This window comes from Pygocentrus nattereri, chromosome 7, assembly GCF_015220715.1.
Source record: "Pygocentrus nattereri isolate fPygNat1 chromosome 7, fPygNat1.pri, whole genome shotgun sequence".
Lineage (NCBI taxonomy): Eukaryota > Metazoa > Chordata > Actinopteri > Characiformes > Serrasalmidae > Pygocentrus > Pygocentrus nattereri.
Window position 1 is genome coordinate 39,750,637 of NC_051217.1, and position 25,812 is coordinate 39,776,448.

Below are 25,812 nucleotides of genomic sequence, written 5' to 3' on the forward strand. Positions count from 1 at the left end.
CTGACTCCATGTGGATGGTACGAGGGCCAGACGTGCACAGATGGGGGTTGTGCTCACATTTTTATGCTCGTATTTTATGTGGTATGTGAAAGCATTACTTATATGAATTTACTCATCACAACATGAAATACAGTTTAGTTTTGAATTCATTAATGAAGCAGCAAAGGACACATAAAACGAATCAGAAATCTGAATGTTTTATTGAAGCTGATAAACCATCGAGCTACATGTATTTTGTACCATTTGTGTGCAAGTCTCAAAGAGACTTGGAGGGCACTTTGCTCATAAGATGTTTCTTGGTATTCTGTTCTGGTCTAAACAAAATTACGAAACATTTAGGAGCAAATATACAAAGAATCAAACTAAAACTTGAGGAAAGAATTGCAAATATCTCTACAGCTACCGTGAACTTTCCAGGAGAGCTGACATAAGCTGGGATAAAGGTGACCCACACTGCACAGAATATGAGCATGCTGAATGTGATGAACTTGGCTTCATTAAAGTTGTCAGGCAGCTTCCGAGCTAGAAAAGCCAAAATAAAACACAAAAGAGCCAGAAACCCTATATAACCCAGCACAGCCCAGAAACCTATAGCTGAACCTAATCCACATTCCAGAATTATCCTTTCCTTGTATTGTTTCAGATTTTTCAAGGGGAGAGGAGGAGATGTTGTCAACCAAAGAACACAAATTAGGACCTGTATTAGAGTGAACATGAGAACACTGAGTCTCTGCTGTGGAGGCCCAAACCATTTCATGGCATTACTGCCTGGAAGTGTAGCTCTGAAGGCCATTAACACCACTATGGTTTTCCCCAGAACACAGGAGATGCAGAGGACAAAGGTGATCCCAAATGCTGTGTGGCGCAGCATACAGGACCACTCAGAGGGCTGGCCAATGAAAGTAAGTGAGCAGAGGAAACACAGAGTCAGTGAGAAGAGCAGCAGGAAGCTCAGCTCTGAGTTGTTGGCTCGGACAATTGGAGAAGCTCTGTGTTTGTAGAAAACAACAATTACACATACAGCTATGAAGGCCCCAGAGATGGAGAACACTGTTAGAACGATGCTCAGATTATCGTCCCAGGACAGGAACTCCACAGGCTTTGGGAGGCAGCTGTCTCTCTGGGCATTGGGCCAAAACTCAGGAGGGCAGCGTAGGCAGTTCAAAGAGTCTATGAGATTAGAAAATTGTATATTCAACTGTACTTTCGAAAGAAACAAATTGAACTGAATAAAATAAAAATAAATTAGGGCTGTCACCAGAAATGTGTGCGAGATACAACCTGTCTTATTACTGATCTCTCCTTCTGCACATGGTATACAGTCATAGCAGCAGACTGGCTTTCCTTTCTGCACAGCCTTCCTGGTTCCTGGAGGACAGCTCTCACTGCACACAGATCTTGGCACCTGAAAAACATTCGACAAATGCAAATCATTTATTTTTTGTCAAACAATAATCAACTGCTGTTTGGAAATATATGCATATTTAAAAATATTTTTTAAGAAATCTAAATCGTTTACCACCAAATATGTGTAGTTACTATTGTAGCTTTATGATGTAATCACTGTCAAAATGTACTACTAATAATAATTAAACTAAAAAATAATTTGAAAAGTTAGTAGTTTATTTGTATATATATATATATATATATCACAAAAGTGAGTTCACCCCTCACATATCTGCAAATATGTTTTTATATCTTTTCATGGGACAATATTATAGAAATGAAACTTAGATATAAATTAAAGTAGTCCATGTACAGCTTGTGTAGCAGTATAGATTTACTGCCTTCTGAAAATAACTTAACACACAAACATTAATGTGTAAATAGCTGGCAACACACGTGAGTACAACTCATAGTGAACATAATGTGCCCAATTGTGTCGCTGTCTCTGTCTGGCATCATGTATCTCATTAGTTACAATGTTCCAGGTGTGAATGGGGAGCAGGGCTTTTAAATTTGATGTTTTGGCTGCAATTCGCTTATACTGGTGCCTGCATATTTCTCATGGCAACGAACTCTCTGAGGATGTAAGAAATAGAATTGTTGCTTTCCACAAAGATGGCCTAGACTATAAGAAGACTGCTAACACTCTGAAAATGAGCTATAGCACATGGCCAAGGGCAGACAGCAGTTTTCCTGGGTAGGTTTCACTTGGAACAGGCCTCACAAGGGTCGACCAGAGAAAGTGAGTCCACATGTTCAGTGTCATATCTACTGGGTGGCTAAAAAAATAGACGCATGAGTGCCACCAGCATTGTTGCAGATATTGAAGAAGTGGGAGGTCAGCCTCCCGCATGATGCATCAACTCAGTCTGCATGGCTGACATCACAGAATGAAGCCTCTTCTGATGCTGAAGCACAAGAAAGCCCGCAAACAGTTTGCTGAAGACAAGCAGTCCAAGAATAAGGATTACTGGAACCATGTCCTGTGGTCTGACGAGACCAAGATAAACTTGTTTGTCTCAGACAATGGGTGGTGGTGCCCTGGTGAGGAGTACTAAGACAACTGTCTCTTCCCTACAGTCAAGCATGGTGGTGGTAGCATCATGGTCTGGAACTGCATTAATGGTGCCGACATAGGGGAGCTGTGGTTCATTGAGGGAAACATGAATTCCAGCATGTACTGTGACATTCTGAAGCAGAACATGATCCCCTCCCTTCGGAAACTGCGCCACATAGCAGTTTTCAAACTTGATAACAACCTCAAACACACCTCCATGATGACAACTGCCCTGCTGAAGGTAAAAGTGATGGACTGGCCAAGTATGTCTCTAAACCTACACCCAATAAAGCACCTGTGGGGCATCCTCAAGTGGATGGAGGAGGAACCCAATGTGTATAACATCCACTAGCTCTGTGATGTCATCATGAAAGAGTGGAAGAGGATTCCAGTAGCAACTTGTACAGCTCTGGTGAATACCATGCCCAAGAGGGTTAAGGCAGTGCTAGATAATAATGGTGTATGTTATTATTAAACTGAATCTGCTTTTATGCAAATTGCGCTTGAAATAAATCAAATAAATAAAATGTCAGTTTAGACAACATTTTGTGCTACTGAACACGTTACTTCTTTTGAGCTCTACTAACTCACCTAAGTGTACAGTAAAATACTACTGGAAGTGTTGTACTGTACCTCAGTCTGTCCCCCCATCCAGCTGATAGCTCTGCTCATACTGAATTCCTGGCCTCTTGGTCTGGATGAGTCATAGTGTCCCACAGTCACGAAATCCAGACCACCATCTTTACTAAACTGCCAGTTTATAAGCTCATACATGGCCACAGGATCTCCACTGGAATCAAACGATACCTGATAGCCATTCTTTGTAGTGAAGTTCACTCTCTTGAGCTGGTCGAGTATCTGCAGTGGAACATCCAATTTTATTATTGATGAATACTGAATTTGATTCATTTTGAATGATTTGAGCAATTCAATCATTTTGGTATTTGGTATCACCACTTTACAACTATTAAAATAACCTCAAAAAATATGCCTCAAAAAATTAATATCTATTTATATTTGGTGTCATTTTAAATTAGCAAGAAACATTTTTAAATGTTCACTGTAGAAACTTCTGTCATGGTTTGCATGAAAAAATACCATGTCACAGCAGCGGCTTCACAAATGCTGAAGTATAATTTCCTGACAAACAGCCATAACAGGGCTATATTTTGAGTAATATTATAAAAAGAATAATTAATTAAATAAAAGTTATTTTAAAAATATACATGGAAAACTATTGGTAATAATAAATTTATTCCGTTATTTTAATGTGTAAAACAGAATCCAAAAAGTCGTTAATAAAGCAGTTTTTTATTTATTTTATTATTATTATTATTATTATTATTATTATTGTTATTATTATTATTATTATTTAATCTGAAATGAAAACACAGAAACTCTCTACAATCTACAGTTGTTGAAATCTGTTCCTATCCTTTTGATAAATTTGGCTGAAACAACATCTTCAAACTCGTAAAATACGTGAAACAAACTTGTCTTCGGTGTTAAACATGAGACAATAAATGACTGTAGGATTTAGGCAAAACGAGCCACCCTGATTGGAACCGGGTTAGTTGACGTGACATGAATGTATTAACATTTACATTTATTTTATATAAAATCATGATTTTTCCAATTGCAATATATTTTGTATTGTATCAGTTTTATACCTGCCAGGATTCGAATTTAATATTCTTGTCGCACTGAGTGTCATTACAGATAACACCGTGGATGGCATGCGCTATGGCATATGTAGCTTTATACACCATGTTAGTCACGCGCAGCTGCGACGTGTCTGTATACGGGTTCTGCAGCGCGCGGATATCATCGCTGCCATCACATTCTCGCGCGCCCTCTGAGGAGCCGTTTAGGCTACAGCTGAACGAGCTCTCCCAAAACTCCGTTAGCAGAGGAGATTTCAGTGCTTGTGCTGGAGAGAGATCCAGAAGAAACTCACGAAGACCTGGAATCACCGATCGGGGGATCCCAAATCCTATCGCCCCAGCGCACATGTTAAAGCGCAGAAATTCTGGATCTATAATCCACGCCTCGCTGCCGATCCACTGAAGTGGAGGCGGCGGCTGTCTTGTCAGCTCCTCCAACAAAAACCTCATTTCGCCTTCGTGAACAAACGCTACTATTACCCGGGCTGTTGATCTCCGGATGACGTTCGCCACTCTCTCCAGTTTACTGCGCGGTTGTGTTCTGTAGTAGGACTCGGAGTACTCCACACAGATTCCCTCCTCTTGCGCAGCCTTTAGAAACGACGCCATCCCATAATTTCCATAGTCTGTGTCGCTGCGCACTGCCCCAATCCATGTCCAGCCGAAATACTTGACTGCTTTTGCCAGTGCAGCCGCTTGGTTGTGGTCACTTGGTATGGTCCTTAAGAAGGCAGGATACTGACGCTTATCGCTCAGACATGCGCAGGTTGCATAGGGACTCACCTGTAATTAATCATAGAAATTGATAAAAATACGCTTCGAAAATATCTGATTTAACTCTAGTGCTTATTTATGGGTTATAATAAGGTTTTTCAGTTAATATTAAACAGAAAAAAACAAACACATATTTTGCATCATTTGTTGCAGCCAATAATCACCTGTGGAATTCCAAAGAGACCCAGCATTCTGGCCATACTGATAGAGGGGGTGGAATGAGAATCTCCCACAAGAGCAGGAACAGCAGCGGCTGCAGATTTTGAACAGGAATCAGAATCATTGAAAAATGGTTTCATGCCGTTTGCAAACTGAAATGCAAGTTTGAGTCCCATCGGCACTTCAGAGCACGAGTCGTGTATCTGGTATCCTATTCTGATTCCCGGCAGGAGATCATTTCTGTTGTTGATCTCGTGGATAGTGAACTCCATGGCACGAGCGAAGCGCAGCTCCCTGAAATTCATACTAATTAGAAGCACAAGATATGTAAAAATCATTAACACAAAATACATTACTTTTTTTCACTAAATACTTTCATACGTCAATGACTTAATAAGCACTGCAAAATATTGAACATTTGATTAGTATAATTTCTCTGTGATGCTCTCTGCCCTGCACTCACAGACAGACCTCCCAGAGCACTGCAGCTGGAGTGGCGCTCTGGTGTAGCTGTTCTGCTCTGATCTCATGTAGTAATGAATGGCGAAAGTCCCCCCAATCACAAAATCTCCATTCATATAAAAACCATTCGCCTGAGGCTCAGCCCACAGTCTGCAGCTGACTGGGTCATCTTTACACGCTGCTGGGCTCAGCCAAGTTATGCACAGCATCATGAAACCTGAAATCATCTGCATGATAGTGGTAGTTATCAGCCCTCTGTAGGTCAGAGTGAGTGTCTTTAAATAGCCACCTTTTTCCGATGAACTGTGGGTGTGATCTCGCACTCAGGAGGCGTGGTTATGACGTGGATAGTAATTGCAATGATGTAACGTTTCTTTTTGTTTTTCTCTGATGTTTTGAATTATGGTGTAGTGAATTCTGGTTAGTAGTATCAAGTGAAGATTTAGGTCCAGAGTTAGAAGTACGTTTAAGTTGAGATTTGAGGTTAAACTTAAAGTTTTTAAACTTTTAAACTTAAAGGTTAAAGTTTTAGGGTAAATTAAAATTAATTTAGTACATAATTAGGACAATGCATGTCAAATGCAAGATTGGCACCTTTAAAGCATTCAGTGAGCTGCCCAAATAAAGTCTTTCTTTACAACATGTGTTTCTTTTAGGTTAATTGGGGTTAAGGACAGATGAAGGTTGGTTGATTTAATAAATAAAAATAGGTGGGATTTTTTCACCAACAGATGTGCGAGGTGAAATCCTTGTTTTAACCCAGTAATGTCATTTTCAACTGTTGCCAATAGTAGTAGCTAGCTAACAGACTGGCTGAAGACTTTTAGGTAACTAGTTAACACTAACAGATTCGACTGATTTCGACATTTGCCCCTCCTTGACTGTCTGAAGACTTTGCTATAATAATAAGTTCGACAGACATTTTCACCCGTACCAACTGGACTAACGTTAACTAACAGACTTTTAGCTAGAGCTAACATTAAGCTAACGGGCTCGACAGATATTTTGACCAGCTACTAACGGTAATAACAGACTGTCTGAAGATTTTAGCTACCTAATGCTAACAGGTCCTCATTGTTCTGTTTGTGAACAGTTTTTTCGTTGTTTCGTTTTCATCTGCTACCGTTCTTTAACTTTACCACAACCAAGCGATTTTGGTAGCCTAAGTGCTGTAACGAATTTACGAAAATATAAAATATTATTTGAAATGAGTCTTGTTAAGGTATCTTGTTTTTCAGAAAAAAAAGAGGAGGTATAATAACAATCCACTGGCATTACTTCATTTGCTAGCAAGGTGCATGCTTTATGTTTGCTAGCTAGCATTGTAGAAAAACATCTCGAGCATAACTTTTGCACTCCAAACATGCACCTACATACGTGTAGGCTTGGTTTATGTTTATCCATGCATTAATGCTAATGCTGTTGGTAACTGTATTGCCATTTCAATCGAAATGATGGCAGTGCATTTATATCAAAGAAGTCATGTTTTGCTTAAATGCGTGGTCTGTCACTTTCCCATCAGGAGTATGCATTTTTTCGAGAGTTCTTCTCCCAGCTTGAATATCAAATGTATGCCTTACAGAATCAGGATCACCTTCTGACTGGGATGGATGGGGAAAAAAGCCTCAAGTTTAATTACACAACCAAAATGCGCCAGCTGGGTCGACTTGATGTCTCACACTACACGACACGATGAAAGCACTTCGGGCATGTCTTCAGTATTACTATAGTCTGGTTTATGGCCAGCCCTGCGATGGACCCGTCCAGGGTATATCCTGCCTTCCGCCCGATGACCACTGGGATAGGCTTCAGCACCCCCCTGCGAAATGAGGGAGATGAGGCTTAGAAAATGTGTGTGCGTGTGTGTGTGTGTGTGTGTGTGTTTTATGGCAAAAGATTTTTAACATTTTTTACATATTAATCTTCTTATTGATCTGCCATTTGTTCATAGACAGATCATAAAAGGAAATTCTTTTACTTTTTTTTAAATGAGCAAAAACCTCAAATTAACACAATAGTAAAATTGTGTTCTCACGTTACCACTGTGTGAGGTGAAGGAGTAAAAAAGTGAAGCTTTTTGCTGTGGCAGTACAAATGAAAAGGAACATAATTACTGACTTTAAAGGAATCGTTCACTCAAAAATCTACTTTTCATGTTTTTCTCCTTCTTATTGTACACTTATCAAACACAGTTACATAGTGTTCAGATGGCATGAAGCAATTCTGAGATTTTTTTTTGTTTTTTAAAAAAAGTGGTCATTTAAGGTAGGTTTATCCATAAGTCAAGTAAGTTTCTTTCTTTCTTTCTTTCTTTCTTTCTTTCTTTCTTTCTTTCTTTCTTTCTTTCTTTCTTTCTTTCGATGGATGTAACTGACGAGGTCAAATTCCAGTGGGACTTCTGTGTTGATCAGGAGCATCCTCAGCACAACCCATCCAAAGTGCGGATCATCTTGGAAGGGAGTGTAGGTGTGGATGACCTAACAAGCCTTCCTCAGGCCTTCTGCCTGCTTTTCAGCCTAATCTATGCCCTCCACCTAGACTACCTAAGGGCATGAAAAACACATTTTACTTTATTCAGCAGGTAATGCTCAACCTGGGTAATCGTGAGTTGGTACCCAAAATTCAAACCTTAAAAAATCAGCTTGCTGTGTGAAACTGGGCTCAGGACAGTTTCTGTACCACAAACTGAGTGCTTTTATCAAACTATTGATCTGGTGCACTGTTTGGCAATGTATGCCTTAAATTTAAAAGTGTAAAACTTTGTATTGTTACACTGTTCAAATTAACATACTGAACTTGCTTCAGTCTTTGAGACGGGGGTGGCATAGAGAAATGTGGCTTTTTTCATCAACATTTTGTACTAATATCTGTTTGTGTTTAATATAATACATTGCTAAGCTTTGTGATTGGTCACACCTCTGACTTATGAGGATGTTTTTATTTATTTGTTTGTTTATTTATTTATTTATTTATTTATTTTTGGGATGTAGTTTGATTTACTCAGGCTTTATGATTGGTCATACCGCTGACGTTGACTTTTATTTGTTTTTGGATCATAGTGTTTGATTCCATTTTATTCAACTTTTTATTTTTTATAATATATATATATTTTTTTTTTTTTACCAATGCCTTTATGTGTTGAATACACTATTGAGGTTTGTGATTGGCCATACCTCTGACTTTTGAGGTTTTTTTTTTTTTGTTGTTGTTTTTATTATATATATATATTTTTTTTGTAGTTTGATATACAGCGGTTGGGGTTAGGGTTAGGGTTAACCCTAACCCTAAACCTAATCCTTTCCAGCTCTATCTCTCTGTTCAAGCGATACAAGTCATTTACTCCTTCTTTTCTGTCCATCCTCTCATACAGCTCATCATAGGCCTGAGCCTTTGCCTTTGCCACCATTCTTTTCGCTATGCGACTAGCCTCACAGTACTCCTGCCTACTTCCTTCATCTCTCTGGTTATCCCAAATTTTCTTTGCTGGCTTCTTCTTCTGAATACTCTCCTGGACTTCCTCATTCCACCACCAACTTTCCTTGTCTTCTTTCCTCTGACCAGACGAAACACCCAACACATCCTTGCAAGTTTCTCTCACCACCTTAGCTGTAGTTTCCCAGTCCTCAGGTAGCTCCTCACTGCCCCCAAGGGCCTGTTGCAATTTTTCCCTGAACTGCCTGCAACCATCCTCCTCCTTCAGCTTCCACCATTTAATCTTTGGCTCTGTCTTCACTCTCTTCCTCTTCTTTGTTTCTAATCTCATTCTACAGACAACCACCCCATGCTGCCTTGCTACACTTTCCCCTGGTACCACTTTACAATCTCCAATCTCCTTTAGGTGGCATCTCCTGCTAAGGATATAATCTACCTGTGTGCACCTCCCTCCACTCTTGTATGTGACCCTGTGTTCTACCCTCTTCTGAAAATACGTGTTCACCACAGCCATTTCCATTCTCTTTGCAAAATCTACAACCACCTAACCTTCCGCATTTCTATCTTTCACACCATACATACCCAGCACCTCTTCATCCCCTCTGTTCCCTTCACCAACATGTCCATTGAAGTCTGCACCAATCACCAATCTCTCCTACCTAGGGACACCATCTACCACTTCATTCATCTTACTCCAAAATTCCTCTTTCTCCTCTAACTGACAACCAACCTGTGATGCATATGAACTGACCACATTCAAAATTACACCATCAACCTCCAACTTCAGGCTCATGATCCTGTCTGACACACTCTTTACATCCAGAACACTTTTCCCAAGCTGTTCCTTTAGGATTATCCCTAATCCATTTCTCTTCCTATCGACACCATGATAGAACAGTTTGAATCCACCTCCAATGTTCCTGGCCTTGCTTCCTTTCCATCTGGTCTCCTGGACACACAGAATATCTACCTTCCTTCTCTCCATTATGTCTGCAAGCTCTCTGCCTTCACCAGTCATTGTCCCTATGTTCAGAGTCCCTACTCTAACCTCCACACTCCTGCCTTTCCTTCTCTCTCGCTGCCTTCTAACCCACCTTCCTCCTCTCCTCTTCGATGGTCTTCAGCCTACAGTAGTCCAATTTCCACCGGCACCCTGCTGGTCAACAGCACCGGAGGCGGTCGTATTTAACCCAGGTCTCTAGTTTTACGCCGGATGCCCTTCCTGACGCAACCCTCACCATTTATCCGGGCTTGGGACCGGCACCAGAAGTACACCCCTAATGGCTGGTTTATAACCCATAAATAAGCACTAGAGTTAAATCAGATATTTTCAAAACGTATTTTTATCCATTTCTATGGTCAGTTACAGATGAGTCACTATGCAACCTGCGCATGTCAGCGCATGTATTCTTAAAGACCATACTTAGTGACCACCACCAAGCGGTCGCTCTGGCAAAAGCAGTCAAGCATTTCGGCTGGACATGGATTGGGGCAGTGCGCAGCGACTCAGACTATGGACACCATGGAATGGCGTCGTTTCTAAATGCTGCGCAGGAGGAGGTAATCTGTGTGGAGTACTCCGAGTCCTACTATAGAACACAACCGCGCAGTAAACTTGAGAGAGTGGCGAACGTCATCCGGAGACCATCAACGCGGGTATTAGTAGCCTTTATTCGCAACGGCGATTTCAAATTTCTTATAAAAGAACTGGCGAGACTGGATCGGCACCGAAGCGTGGATCAGATCCAGATCTCCTATACGCTTTAACATGTGCGCTGGGGCGATAGGATTTAGAGTCCACTTAGTGATTCCAGCGCGCGCTGCAGAACTCGTATACAGACACGTCTCAGCTACTCGTGACTAACCTGGTGTATACGTATGCCATTGCGCATGCCATCCACGGTGTTATCTGTAATGACGCGCCTTGCGACAAGAATATTAAATTCGAATCCTGGCAGGTATAAAACTGATACAATACAAAATATATTGCCATTGGAAAAATCATGATTTTATATAAAATAAATGTAAATGTTAATACATTCATGTCACTTCAACTAACCCGGTTCCAGTCAGGGTGGATCGTTTTGCTTAAATCCTACAGTCATTTATTGTCTCATGTTTAACACCGAAGACGTTTGTTTTACGTATTTTCCGAATTTGAAGATGTTGTTTCAGCCAAGTTTCTCAAAAGCATAGAAACAGATTTCAGCAACTGTAGATTGTAGAGTTCCTTTTTCTTCATTTCAGATAAAAAAAAAAAAACAAAACACATTTTTAAAAACTGCTTTTTTAACGTCTTTTTGGATACTGTTTTACTAATTACAGTAATTTAACAGATTACAATTGCAATTTTTCCCTGAACTGCCTGCAACCATCCTCCTCCTTCAGCTTCCACCATCTAATCTTTGGCTCTGTCTTCACTCTCTTCCTCTTCTTTGTTTCTAATCTCATTCTACAGACAACCACCCTATGCTGCCTTGCTACACTTTCCCCTGGTACCTCTTTACAATCTCCAATCTCCTTTAGGTGGCATCTCCTGCTAAGGATATAATCTACCTGTGTGCACCTCCCTCCACTCTTGTATGTGACCCTGTGTTCTACCCTCTTCTGAAAATATGTGTTCACCACAGCCATTTCCATTCTCTTTGCAAAATCTACAACCACCTAACCTTCTGCATTTCTGTCTTTCACACCATACATACCCAGCACCTCTTCATCTCCTCTGTTCCCTTCACCAACATGTCCATTGATGTCTGCACCAATCACCAATCTCTCCTACCTAGGGACACCATCTACCACTTCATTCATCTTACTCCAAAATTCCTCTTTCTCCTCTAACTGACAACCAACCTGTGGTGCATATGAACTGACCACATTCAAAATCACACCATCAACCTCCAACTTCAGGCTCATGATCCTGTCTGACACACTCTTTACATCCAGAACACTTTTCCCAAGCTGTTCCTTTAGGATTATCCCTACTCCATTTCTCTTCCTATCGACACCATGATAGAAAAGTATGAATCCACATCCAAAGTTCCTGGCCTTGCTTCCTTTCCATCTGGTCTTCTGGACACACAGAATATCTACCTTCCTTCTCTCCATCATGTCTGCAAGCTCTCTGCCTTTACCAGTCATTGTCCCTATGTTCAGAGTCCCTACTCTAACCTCCACACTCCTGCCTTTCCTTCTCTCACACTGCCTTCTAACCCGCCTTACTCCTCTCCTCTTTGATGGTCTTCGACCTACAGTAGTCCAATTTCCACCGGCACCCTTCAGCACCGGAGGCGGTCGTTAACCCGGGCCTCGACTGATCCGGTATGGCAATCATATTTGTGATCCACATGATAGTTTTGGCACAAGTTTTACGCTGGTTGCCCTTCCTGATGCAACCCTCACCATTTATCCGGGCTTGGGACCGGCACCAGAAGTACAGAAAGTACACCCCTAATGGCTGGTTTGTTAATGGATATTAATATGGTAATTATTTATGAATCATTATTTGGGCCACTGTTTCACTGTGGTAGCAGAAATTGTCTCAGAAAATCTATTTATTCTTTGCTCATTTCCTAAATGTACCATTAAGCATCTATAATATTTCAAGTTTTTGAAATGATTTGTTGCCCTGTGCATAAAAAAAATGTGTATGTCAGGACAGTGGCTTCAGAGATGCTGATTTTTATTTATTTATTTTTTTATGACATCAACATGTAATATTATATTAAAATCAACCTTACTCTAATTATAAGGCAAGCAGGTTTTTTTTTTTAATGTATCAGTGTTCTACAGCAGGCGAATATGCTCTGTGACGAGACATCCCCCCATGCACTCTAGGGAGCCTTTTTTCATATTCTTGTAGAAAAAAATACACAGACACATATATCCAACACACACACACACACACACACCTCAATTGATTACACTTCATCTTTAGCTTTAGGTAGTATAAAAAATCAGGCATTACAGTGTTCTTGGGGTGTATTACAATGTATGTTTCCTAAGTGTGCAGTTGAGTCACTCATCTCTGTAGGCCCTGACAATGGGTGCTTGTCTCTCTGACTAATGCTGATTGGGTGAAGAAGGTCACTTCAGATATGCAGGGTTGTTATAAATTCTTTTGGTAGAACCATATGAGTTTGGGCGGGAGCACAGAGAGTTGGGACTTGGAGAGATAAGCGGGAACTCTTTGTCTTGGGAGATGGGAGAAAGAGCAAACCTGAGTCCACACTGATGTGGATGAGGGTGATGGATGCCCTAAAGGCTCTCAAGCCTTTTATTTTTTAATTTCATTCACTTTTGTTAAACTTCTCATATTTAGCATGATTTCTCTGTCTTGATGTCTATTTTTCAAATTTTCTTCATTATCATAAAAACTGTTTTGTCCAGCAGTTTTTTTTTTCCAATAAACTGGCAAAATTCCTTTTGGACTCAGATTAGTTTTTTTTACACCACAACAGATTTTTTTTTCCATTTTCACAATCTTACAGTGTATTGAAGTGTCTAACCAGGGGCCACATTCATAGTTCAGCATGGGCAGTGAGAGAATGAAATTGAAACTGTACCCCGTCTTTTCCAAAACAGGCTTATTTTATTTACCAGTGACTCAGATAATTGACTTAAATGCATTTCTTTTGCACTGATCACTCACAAGAAGAGCTGAATTAAGTCCCGAACCACTGTTTGACCATTTCCTATGACTATAGAATTTCACACTAAGAATAGCTACACACTAGTTTTAGTAGTAGAACCAATTAATATTTAAGACTACCATTAGCGTGACATTAAAAGGGTGGATGTAAAGGTTAGCTTGAGGTAAATGAATACAAATTTCAATTACTAGAATTTAATTCAAATTTAAGATCAGGATCTTTAAAGCATTAAAATGCGCTCTCCAAATGAACTCTTCTGATTTCTACATCATATATATATATCTATATAAGCTGAGTCTTGGTGAGCAACCTTCATTTATCTGTAGATTCATTCATCCATCCATCCATCCATCACCTTCCGCTTCTCCGGGGTTCGGGTCACGGGGGCAGCATCCTAAGCAATGAGGCCCAGACCTCCCTTTCCCCAGTCACTTCCACTAGCTCTCCGGGGGGGATTCCGAGGCCAGCTGGGCAATATATTCACGCCAGCATGTCCTGGGTCTTTCCCGGGGTCTCCTCCCTGGTGGACTAGCCTGTGACACCTCCTGAGGGAGGCATCCAGGAGGCATCCTAACCAGATGCCCGAACCACCTCAGCTGGCTCCTCTTGACGTAAAGAAGAAGCGGCTCTATTTCGGGTCATTTTGGAGCAATTTCTCGAGCAAGAGAGGGCTCTCCACCCTTTTCTGCCTGAGAACCATGGTCTCGGATTTAGAGGTACTGATTCTCATCCCGGCCGCTTCACACTCGGCTGCAAACCGATCCAGCGAAAGCTGAAGTTCATGGCCTGATAGGCCCAATAGGACCACATCATCTGCAAACAGCAGCGATGTGTCCCTGAGGTCACCAAACCGGACACCCTCCATCCCCTGACTGCGCCTAGAAATTCTATCCATAAAAATTATGAATAGAATCGGTGACAAAGGGCAGCCCTGACGGGGTCCAACTCTCACTGGGAACGAGTCTGACTTACTGCCGGCTATGCAAACCAAACTCCAGCTTTGTTTGTACAGGGCCTGAATGGCTCGTAGCAAAGAGCCATGTACCCCGTACTCCCGAAGCACCTCCCACAGAATACCCCGGGGAACACAGTCGAATGCCTTCTCCAGATCCACAAAGCACATGTGGACTGGGTGGGCAAACTCCCATGAGCCCTCCAGAATCCTGGAGAGGGTGAAGAGTTGGTCCAGTGTTCCATGACCAGGGCGGAACCCGCACTGCTCCTCCTGAATCCGAGGTTCGACTATAAGCTGGACTTTCTTCTCCAGTACCCCTGCATAGGCCTTACCAGGGAGGCTGAGGACTGTGATTCCCCTGTAGTTGGAACACACCCTTCGGTCCCCTTTTTTTAAAAGAGGCACCACCACCCTAGTCTGCCAATCCAGTGGCACCGCCCCCGATGGCCACGTAATGTTGAAAAGGCATGTCAGCCAAGACAACCCCACAACATCCAGAGCCTTGAGGAAGTTGGTACGGATCTCATCCACCCCTGGAGCCCTGCCACCAAGGAGCTTTTTAACTACCTTAATGACTTCAGCCTCAGTAATGGACGAGCCTATTGCCATGTCTCCAGACTCTGCCACCTCACGGGAGAATGTGTCAGTGGGATTGAGAAGGTCCTCAAAGTATTACTTCCAATGCCCAATGACATCTTCATTGGAAGTCAGCAGCACACCATCTCCACTATATACAGTGCTAGTGGCACACTGCTTTCCCCTTCTGAGTCGCCTGACAGTTTGCCAGCATCTTTTCGGAGCCAAGTTAAAGTCACTTTCCAAGGACTCACCAAACTCCTCCCACACCAAGGTTTTTGCCTTGGTGATGACTGAAGCCGAAGATTGCTTGGCCTCTCGATACCTGCCAGCTGCCTCTGGTGTCCCACAGGCCAACCATGCCCAGTAGGACTCCTTCTTCAGCTTGATTGTGTCTCTCACCTGGGGTGTCCACCACAGCTACAGTCAGCCGCTTCAACAATGTAGGAGCGGGAACATGGCCCATTCTGAGTCAATGTCCCCCACCTCCCCCGATATCTGGTCAAATTTCTGATGGAGGTGTGAGTTGAAGATCAATCTGACAGGTTCTTCTGCCAGACGTTCCCAGCTATATGTTTGGGTTTGCCCGGTCTTACCGGCATCTTCCCCCACCACCTGATCTAACTCACCACCAGGTGGTGATCAGTTGACAGCTCAGCTCCTCTTTTTACCCGAGTGTCCAAAACACATGGCCACAAGTCCAATGACATGACGACAAAGTGAATCATTGAACTGCGGCCTAAGGTGTCCTGGTGCCATGTGCACTAATGGACATCCTTGTGTTCAAACATGGTGTTTGTGATGGACAAACTGTGGTTTGTACAGAAGTCCAAAAACTGAACATCACTCGGGTTCAGATCAGAGAGGCCATTCCTCCCAATCACACCCCTCCAGGTCACACTGTCATTGCCCACGTGAGCGTTGAAGTCCCCCAGTAGGACAATAGAGTCTCCAGGAGGAGCACTTTCAAGCATCCTTCCCAAGGACTCTAAGAAGGCTGGGTACTCTGAACTGCTGTTCGGTGCATAAGCACAGACAACAGTGAGGACCCATTCCCCAACCTGAAGGCGTAGGGAAGCTACCCTCTCGTCCACCGGAGAAAACCCCCTACATACAGGCGCCGAGTCGAGGGGCTATGAGAAAGCCCACACCTGCCCGCTTCCTCTCACTATGGGTAACTCCAGAAAAGAATAAAGTCCAGCCCCTCTCAAGGAGATTGGACCCAGAGCCCAAGCTATGTGTTGAGGTGAGCCTGACTATATCTAGCCGGTATCTCTCAACCTCGCCCACCAACTCAGGCCCCTTCCCCGCCAGTGAGGTAACATTCCAAGTTCCAAAAGCCAGTTTCAGCAACAGAGGATCAGAATGCCAAGGCCCATGCCTTCGGACACTGCCCGATCCACAAAGCACCAAACCCCTACTACTGCCTCTCCCATTGGTGGTGGGTCGATGGGAGGGGGGACTCATGTAACTACTTCGGGCTGCCGGGCACCATGAGTAAATGCCTGGCCACCAGATGCTCGCTGGCGAGCCACTCCCCCAGGCCTGGCTCCAGGGTGGGGCCCCGGTAACCCTGTTGTGGGCAGGGTACACAAGTCCTGTTTTTTAATTATTTTCATAGGGGGGAATTTTGAATCACACTTTGTCTGAACTGTCAACTAGGACCAGTTTGCCATGGGAGACCCTACCAGGAGCTTTTGCTCCAGACAACATTGCTCCTAGGATCATTCAAGCACGCAAAACCCTCCAACACGATAAGGTGGGATTATCTGTAGATATTTACATAATTAATAAACTATCATTTGAAAGTAATTTGATGAACAACAGTGTACGATCTATCATTCGTAGTTTTAGACATAAGGCCAGAGTAACTCTTAGGTTTAAGCTAAGGCTTAAGGACAGGTCAAAGTTCGTAATTTTAATAAGTAAAGGTAGTGAGTGGCATATGCTTGTCTAATCACTAACAGCTCAATAAAGCCTTAAGTCTTTTGAAGTGTCAAACAGATTGAAATTAATTTACAGAATTTATATATATATATATATATATATATATATATATATATATATTTTTTTTTTTTTTTTTTTTTTCAACTAATCTGTATTTCAGCATTTTTAAGTAGAACTTATACGCATATTGTGAGTGTGTATATATATATATATATATATATATATATATATATATATATATATATATATATATATATATAAGTTCTACTTAAAAATGCTGAAATACAGATTAGTTGAAAATAAATTTTAATTAGACATGATAGGTTATATTTTATTTTTTAAGTGGTTTATATATAGAACGTAATTAAATATTTGCATATTAAATCATAAAATATAAGGTAAGTATTAATATGAATTGATTAAATAGTTGAGTAAATCATAACCTAAAAATAAATCAGCACATTTTTAAGTAAAATTACTGCTAATTATTCAATTTGTGAGAGTTTCAAAGAGACTTGGAGGGTCCTTTGCCCATAAGGTGTTTCTTGGTATTCTGCTCTGGCTGAAACATGATTATGTAACACTTGGGAGCAAAAATACAAGTAAACAATCCAAAGCTTGAGGCCAGAATAGCAAATATCTCTACAGCTACAGTGAACTTTCCAGGAGAGCTGACATAAGCTGGGATAAAGGTAACCCACACTGCACAGAATATGAGCATGCTGAATGTGATGAACTTGGCTTCATTAAAGTTATCAGGCAGCTTCCGTGCTAGAAAAGCCAAAATAAAACACAAAAAAGCCAGAAATCCTATATAACCCAACACAGCCCAGAAGCCGACAGTTGAACCTAATGCACATTCCAGTATTATCTTGTCCTTATATTGCTTAAAATTTTTGATTGGAAAAGGAGGAGATGATGTCAACCAAATAACACAAATAAGGACCTGTATGAGAGTGAAACCAAAAACACTGAGTCTCTGCTGTGGAGGCCCAAACCATTTCATGACATTACTGCCTGGAACTGTAGCTCTGAAGGCCATTAACACCACTATGGTTTTCCCCAGAACACAGGAGATGCAGAGGACGAAGGTGATCCCAAAAGCTGTGTGACGCAGCATACAGGACCAATCAGAGGGCCGACCAATGAAAGTAAGTGAACAGAGGAAACACAGAGTCAGTGAGAAAAGCAGCAGGAAGCTCAGCTCTGAGTTGTTGGCTCGGACGATTGGAGAAGCTCTGTGTTTGTAGAAAACAGCAGCCACACATCCACCCACAAATGTTGCGGCAACAGAGAATACTGTAAGGGTGATGCTTAGAGAGTCGTCCCAGGACAGAAACTCCACAAGCTTGGGGAGACAGCTGTCTTGCTGGTTGTTGGACCAGAACTCATGAGGGCAGCGCATACAGTTCAAAGAATCTAAAAAATTAGGAAAACACAGTCCAGATATTATAAAGAAAGGCTATGCAAAGTAATCGCCTAAACTGTGACTTATTTGAGCAACATTTCCCACCATATTGTAATACTTAACCTGTCTTGTTACTGATTTCTCCTTCTGCACATGGTATACAGTCATAGCAGCAGACTGGCTTTCCTTTCTGCACAGCCTTCCTGGTTCCTGGAGGACAGCTCTCACTGCACACAGATCTTGGCACCTGTAACATATTAAACAAGTGCAAATTATTCATAGTTTGTGAAAACACATTTGCCTCAAATTCAAAATCCTCCAGACCAATAAAGATCTTAATTTTACTCTGTTATCAATACCAATTTTCCAATTAATTAACTGAATTGAGTGAAGAAATCTGAAATATGCTTTCAGTGTTCTATTTTTAGTTATTGGCAACATTAACTTCATTTAAACAAAATATGAATTTGACCTTCCTGGATCGGGGCCTTGTCATGGCGGAAGGGCTTGTGTGGTCTAGGGATATTCAGAGCTAAGTCATCGAGAGCAATATGCTCCTGGTAGGGTCTCCCAAGGTGAACAGGTCTGGAGTGAAGACCCAGATTAATGCGATCCAAACTACTCTATGCATTTCGTGCACAAAAAATCGTGTGCCCTGCCCGGGAAAGGGTCACCGGAACCTACCCCTGGAGCCAGGCCTGGGGGTCGTGTTCCACAGCGAGTGCCTGGTGGCCGGGCAGCCCATGTAACCCAGCCAGGCTCAGCCCAAAGAGACAATGTGGGAAGGCCATGTGGGCCACCACCCACAAGGTCCAGCATGGGGGAGTGGTGCAGTGCCATATTGGCAGTGGGAGATTGTGGGGAGGCCCTTGGTGGCCTAGGAACCTGCAGCAGAAACTATCTCTTGCTACATGGAATGTAACCTCACTGGTGTGGAAGGAGCCAGAACTTGTGCAGGAGGTTGAGAGGTACCAACTAGATATAGTTGGGCTCACCTTCACCCACAGTGTTGGCTCTGGAACCAAACAACTGGATAGGGGTTGCACAGGGTGAGAGCCGCCGGGCGGGTGAGGGGATACTCACGAGTCCCCAGCTGGTGACCATGCAGTTGGAGTTTGTCCCGGTGGATGACAGGGTCACCTCAATGCAAATTAAAATCACAGGAAAACTTTGGCTGTTGTCTGTGCTTATGCACCAAACAACAGGTCAGATTATTCAGCCTTCTTGGAGCAACTGGGCGGGGTTCTGGAAAGGGTCCTGCCTACAGACTCCATAGTATTACTGGGAGACTTCAATGCTCATGTTGGCAATGACTGGAAGACCTGGAGAGGTGTGATTGGGAAGAACGGCCTGCCCGATCTAAACCCAAATGATGAATTGTTATTGGACTTCTGTGCCAGGCATGGATTGTCCATAATGAACACCAAGTTTGAACACAAGGATGTCCATAAGTGTACATGGTACCAGAGCTCCTTTGGTCAAATGTCAATGATCAACTTTGTTGTCGTTTCATCTGACTTGGGACCATATGTTCTGGACACTAGGGTGAAGAGAGGTGCTGAGTGGTGTCAACTGATCACCATCTGGTAGTGAGTGGGATCAGATGGCACAGAAGACTGATGGTCAGATCCGGTAGGCCCAAGCGAATAGTGAGGGTGTGCTGGGAACGACTGTCGGAGGCCCCTGTTCGGAATGATTTCAACTCCCACCTCCGGGAGAGCTTTTCTCATGTCCCAGAGGAGGTAGGGGACAGGGGGTCTGAATGGACCCTGTTCAAAAATAGGGACCACCACCCCAGTCTGCCAGTTCAAGGTTACTGTTCCCGAGGTCCATGCAATATTGCAGAGGTGTGTTAGCCACAACAGCCCCACAATATCCAGAGCCTTAAGCATCGCTGGGCCAATCTCATCCACCCCTGGGTGCCTTGCCACTGAGGAGCTTACCAAATATTTTGACACCCCAGGAACCTCTGGCCCTGACTCCCATAAGTGAAGCACATCTCCCGGATTAAGAAGTTCCTCAAAGTACTCCTTCCACCGACTGACAATATCCTCATTTGAAGTCTTGCCGAATACAGCTTGGGCGCAGCCACCCTGACCACTCTTGAGTCGCCGGGTAGTTGTCCACAATCTCTTTGAGGCCAAATAAAAGTCTTTTTCCATGGCCTCACCAAACTCCTCCCATGCCCTGGATTTTGCTTCTGCCACCATTGCAGCTGCAAGTTTTTTAGCCTGTCAGTACTATCTGCTGAATCGGGAGTCCTTCAGGCCAACCAGTCCCTAAATGCTTCTTTCTTCAGCTTGCCGGCCTCCCTCACCACCAGTGTCCACCAGGAGGTTCTTGAGTTACCGCCCCGACAGCATCCACAAGCTTTTGGCCTCAGCTACTCCTGGCAGCTCCCACAATTGAGGTTTTAAAAAGGGAGACCGAAGGGTGTGTGCCAACTATCGGGGTATCACGCTGCTCAGCCTCCCTGGGAAAGTCTATGCAAAGGTGCTGGAAAGGAGACTCCGACCGATAGTTGAACCTCAGATTGAGGAACAATGTGGATTCCGTCCCGGCTGTGGACCAATGTACCAGCTTTTTACCCTTTCACAGATTGTTGAGGGGCATGGGAGTTTGCCAACCCAGTCTACATGTGTTCTATGGACTTCTAGAAGGCTTATGACTATGTTCCTCGAGATATCTTGTGGGAGGTCCTCTGGGAGTATGGGGTGCCAAGGCTACTACTCCAGGCCATCCAATCTCTGTACTCCCAGAGTGAGAGCTGTGTCCGTATACTTGGCAGTAAGTCAGACTCTTTAAGTGTTTGCATTGGACTCCACCAGGGTTGTGCCCTGTCTCCACTCTTGTTCATGATATTCATGGACAGAGTCTTAGGGCGTAGCCGGGGTCAGGAGGGCATTATGTGTGGAGGCCGGAGGGTGGCATCTCTGTTATTTGCAGATGATGATGTTCTTTTGGCGGAATCACATGGATGCAGTTTTGCAGCTGAGTCTCAAGCAGTTGGTATGCAGATCAGCACCTCCAAGTCTGAGTCCATGGTCTTGGCCCGGAAAAGGATGGCATGCCCACTGCAGATAAGGGGAAAGGACCTGCCCCAGATGGAGGAGTTAAAGTATCTTAGGGTCCTGTTCACAAGTGACGGAAAGAGGGATCGTGAGATTGGCAGCAGGCTGGGACATGCGGCAGCAGTAACGCAATCACTGTACTGGACCCTAGTTGTAAAGAGGGAGTTGAGCCAAAAGGAGAAGCTTTCTGTTTACCGGTCGATCTACATCCCAACCCTCACCTATGGTCATGAGCTGTTGGTAATGCCCAAAAGAATAATATTGTGAATACAATCGTGAATACTTTCTTCATCGGGTGGTGGGCTAGACGCTATGTGATAGAGTGAGGAGCTTGGTCATCCGGGAGGAGCTCAGACTAGAGCCGCTACTACTCCGCATTGAGAGGAGCCAGCTGAGGTGGTTTGGGCATCTGATCCGGATGCCCCCTGGAGTGTTCCAGGCACGGCCTACCGGGACAAGACCCCGGGGTCGTCCTAGGACCTGCTGGAGGGATAATATCTCCAAGTTGGCCTGGGAGCGGCTTGGGGTCCCTGGGAATGAGCTGGAGGAAGTTGCGGGGGACAGGGTCGTCTGGGATTCTCTGCTCTGCCAACTGCTACTGTGACCCTATCTGGACTAGCGGTCAATGATGATGATGATAAAAATTAATTTGAAATTTAAAAATATATGACTGGCTAAATGAAGCTTGATTTTTTTTAATCTGCTGTGATATTATTTTGTAGAAAGCATTTCAAATGTTTTGCTGGTATATGTTACATTTTCATGTAATTACCTTACCAAATAGTTCAATTGTGGTTCTAATATATTTGCTAAATGTTTTGTTTATATATATATTATTGTATAATGTAATTTTTTATGAACATTGCAGCTGTTTGTTTTAGCAGTTTAGCAGTCCAGCACATAAAACCACCATAAAGGTAGGTAACTAAATATGACATGGATTTAACGTAATAAATGCAAAATGGCACTGAAACCCTCTGCTATACTTTGGGTTTTGTAGTTCATTGCTTTTTATGTAAGAATCAATGTATATACATATACATATACACATATACACACACACACATATATATATGTATATATATATATATATATATACATATACACATATATACACATACACACACACACACACACACACACACACACATATATATATATATATATATATATATATATATATATTTTGTTTTGTTTTGTTTTTGTTTTGTTCACGGTTTTCTTTTGAGATAAATGTAATCAATGCATTTAAGACAATCAGTTTCGACCAAATATCTGTAATTAGTACCCTAATATCATTATACACCTTAAATTGATTTCATGTAAGTTGTATTTATAAAGCAATTTTAAGTGAGCCTGCACTACATTTACTGCAACTGACTGCCTTAATTATTTTGAGTTCAGTTAAGTGACCTGGGTTTACAATCAAAGAGTATTGTAAGTGTATCCCACTGTACCTCTGTCTGTCCCTCCATCCAGCTGATAGCTCTGCTCATACTGAACTCCTGGCCTCTTGGTCTGGATGAGTCGTAGTGACCCACAGTCACGAAACCCAAACCACCATCTTTCTTGAACTGCCAGTTTATGAGCTCGTAGACGGCCACAGGATCACCACTGGAATCAAACGAGACCTGATAGCCATTTTTTGTAGTGAAGTTCACTCTCTTGAGCTGGTCGAGTATCTGCAGTGCAACGCACAATTTGCAAACTGTCAACAGAACTATAAATTTGAACTTTAAATTCAAATGTAATCATTTGTTTCAATGCATGACAGAACACTTTTTTTTTATTTCAACATTGTAACATATGAATATTTAGGGTGGCTAATTGCTTTTGCAATATCAAAACTATGAAAACAGAGCTCACAAATGCAAATACACCACAAAAGCGATTTATATTTATATCGTGTAGTACTGCTAAAAATAAAAAAACGAAAAACCCAATGACATTTTAAAATATTTACTTAGGCGTTCGTCATGTGGTGTCTGAAAAATAGCATTTCGCTGCGTGGCTAAGCAAATGCTGAAGGATTATGGTGATGAGAAGGCACAACTTCAATGTTTCATCGTCATTACATAAAAAGGTTATGTAAACGTAACTGTAAACGTGAAAAAAGTACTAATTTGGAGAAGTTTATGGACAGAGACATCTGTGTTTTAAAACACTCACAAGTTTATGTGTCGTAAAAGTCTGTCATTAGTGTTACTTATGAAACACCACATTATTTTCAAAACTGAAACAACAAATTCACTTCGACTGGTATAGGTAGAGAGGACGATATGACAAATATAATGAAATATATAATTAATAAAAAAAAACAAAATGCGTCTTATTTGATGAATATAGTAAACCACAAGATTCTTCTAAAAATATCAGTTTTATACCTGCCACGGTGTGAATTTAGCGCTCTTGTCGCACTGCGTGTCATTACAGATAACACCGTGGATGGCATGCGCTATGGCATACGTAGCTTTATACACCAGGTTAGTGATGCGCAGCTGCGACGTCTCTGTATACGGGTTCTGCAGCGCGCGGATATCCTCACTGCCATCACATTCCCGCGCGCCCTCTGAGGAGCCTGTTAGGCTACAGCTGAACGAGCTCTCCCAAAACTCCGTTAGCAGAGGAGATTTCAGTGCTTGTGCTGGAGAGAGATCCAGAAGAAACTCACGAAGACCTGGAATCACCGAGCGGGGGATCCCAAATCCTATCGCGCCAGCGCACATGTTAAAGCGCAGAAAAGATGGATCCATAATCCACGCTTCAGTGCCGATCCACTGAAGGGGAGGCGGCGGCTGTCTTGTCAGCTCCTCTAAGAGAAGTTTCAATTCCTCTTCGTGGACAAACGCTACTATTACCCGGGCTGTTGATCTCCGGATGACGTTCGCCACTCTCTCCAGTTTACTGCGTGGATGTGTTCTGTAGTAGGACTCGGAGTACTCCACACAGATTCCCTCCTCCTGCGCAGCCTTTAGAAACGACGCCATTCCATAATTTCCATAGTCTGTGTCGCTGCGCACTGCCCCAATCCATGTCCAGCCAAAATGCTTGACGATTTTTGCCAGTGCGGCCGCTTGGTGGTGGTCACTTGGTATAGTCCTGAGGAAGGCAGGATACTGACGCTTATCACTCAGACACGCGCACGTTGCGTAAGGACTCACCTGTTATTTAATATATAAAATGAAAAAAAAAAAAGCCTTATTAGAAAAGCATTATTTTAATTATAGCGTTAATATATGGAATATGATGTCCTTCATAATTTTTCCCCAAACACAAAGAATTAATTTTGCACCATTTCATGCAGTCTACTCACCTGTGGAATTCCGAAAAGACCCAGCATTCTTGTCATGCTAATTGAACGTGTAGAAGAAGACTCGCCCACGAGAGCAGGAACAGCGGCGGCTGCAGATTTTGAACAGGAATCAGTATCACTGAAAAATGGTTCCATGCCGTTTGCAAACTGAAATGCTACTTTGACTGCAATTGCCACTTCAGCGCACGTGTCGTGTATCTGGTATCCTAACGTGATTCCCGGCAGGAGATCTGTTCTGTTGTTGATCTCGTGGATCGTGAACTCCATGGCACGAGCGAAGCGCAGCTGTCTGAAATTCATACTGTTTAGAAACATAAGACATATAAAGAATCACTGTCATTTTTAACAAATATATTTAAATGTCAGCACGTGAATAAGTAACGTGTGACTGTAAATATAGCTGACAATTTCTCTTCAATGCTCTTTTCAACTCTTCACTCCACACTCACATACAGACCTCCCAGAACACTGTGGCTGTAATGGCTGTCTGGTGTATGTTTTCTCCTCAGGTCTCATATAGTAATGAAAGGGGAATTCCCCCCCAATCACAAAATCTCCATTCATATAAACATCAGGCGTCTGTGGCTCAGCCCATAACCTGCAGCTGACCAAATCAGATTTACGTCCTGCTGGACTTAGCCCAGTTATCCAGAGCATTGGTCCAAGCATGATTAAAAAAAATGAAATAAGCTCCATGAGATGCTCGGTGTTTCTAAGCTCGCCGAAGGCAAGTGTGACTCCTTTTAAATAGTCTACTTCTTATGATAATCTGTGGGTGTGAGCTCGGAGTCAGGAGGCGTGGTCTTGTGGGTGTGAGCTCGAACTCAGCAGGCGTGGTTATGTCTTGTGTAGTAATTACAGTAGATGGCATAACTTTTGTATTAAAGTCTCTAGTTTAT

At 42.6% G+C, this 25,812-nt stretch overlaps 1 protein-coding gene across 1 annotated transcript; it reads right to left on the minus strand.

Annotated features, from left to right (window-relative positions):
- Nucleotides 1–256: 256 nt before the first annotated feature.
- Nucleotides 257–25,180, minus strand: LOC108434077 (extracellular calcium-sensing receptor-like). The gene is made up of 11 exons (XM_037539890.1): nt 24,914–25,180; nt 24,017–24,761; nt 23,058–23,320; nt 18,653–18,776; nt 17,637–18,540; nt 5,560–5,817; nt 5,106–5,406; nt 4,174–4,950; nt 3,137–3,361; nt 1,282–1,405; nt 257–1,170 (listed from the first exon to the last, which is right to left on the minus strand). Exons 1-11 carry the CDS (start codon nt 25,178–25,180, stop codon nt 257–259), a joined length of 4,902 nt encoding a protein of 1,633 aa, XP_037395787.1.
- Between the last annotated feature and the right edge of the window lie 632 nt (nt 25,181–25,812).

Excerpts from the sequence above, each read along its gene's own strand:
- LOC108434077 (XM_037539890.1), bottom strand. The coding sequence starts at position 25,180 with ATGGAGTTCACGATCCACGAGATCAACAACAGAACAGATCTCCTGCCG. Across the intron at positions 23,321-24,016 it reads TATCTGTAATGACACGCAGT|TTCTGTTGACAGTTTGCAAA; the intron begins GCGACAAGAGCG and ends TCAAATTTATAG. Across the intron at positions 5,818-17,636 it reads ATGGGCAAAGGACCCTCCAA|AGGGCTGATAACTACCACTA; the intron begins GTCTCTTTGAAA and ends TCTGACCTACAG.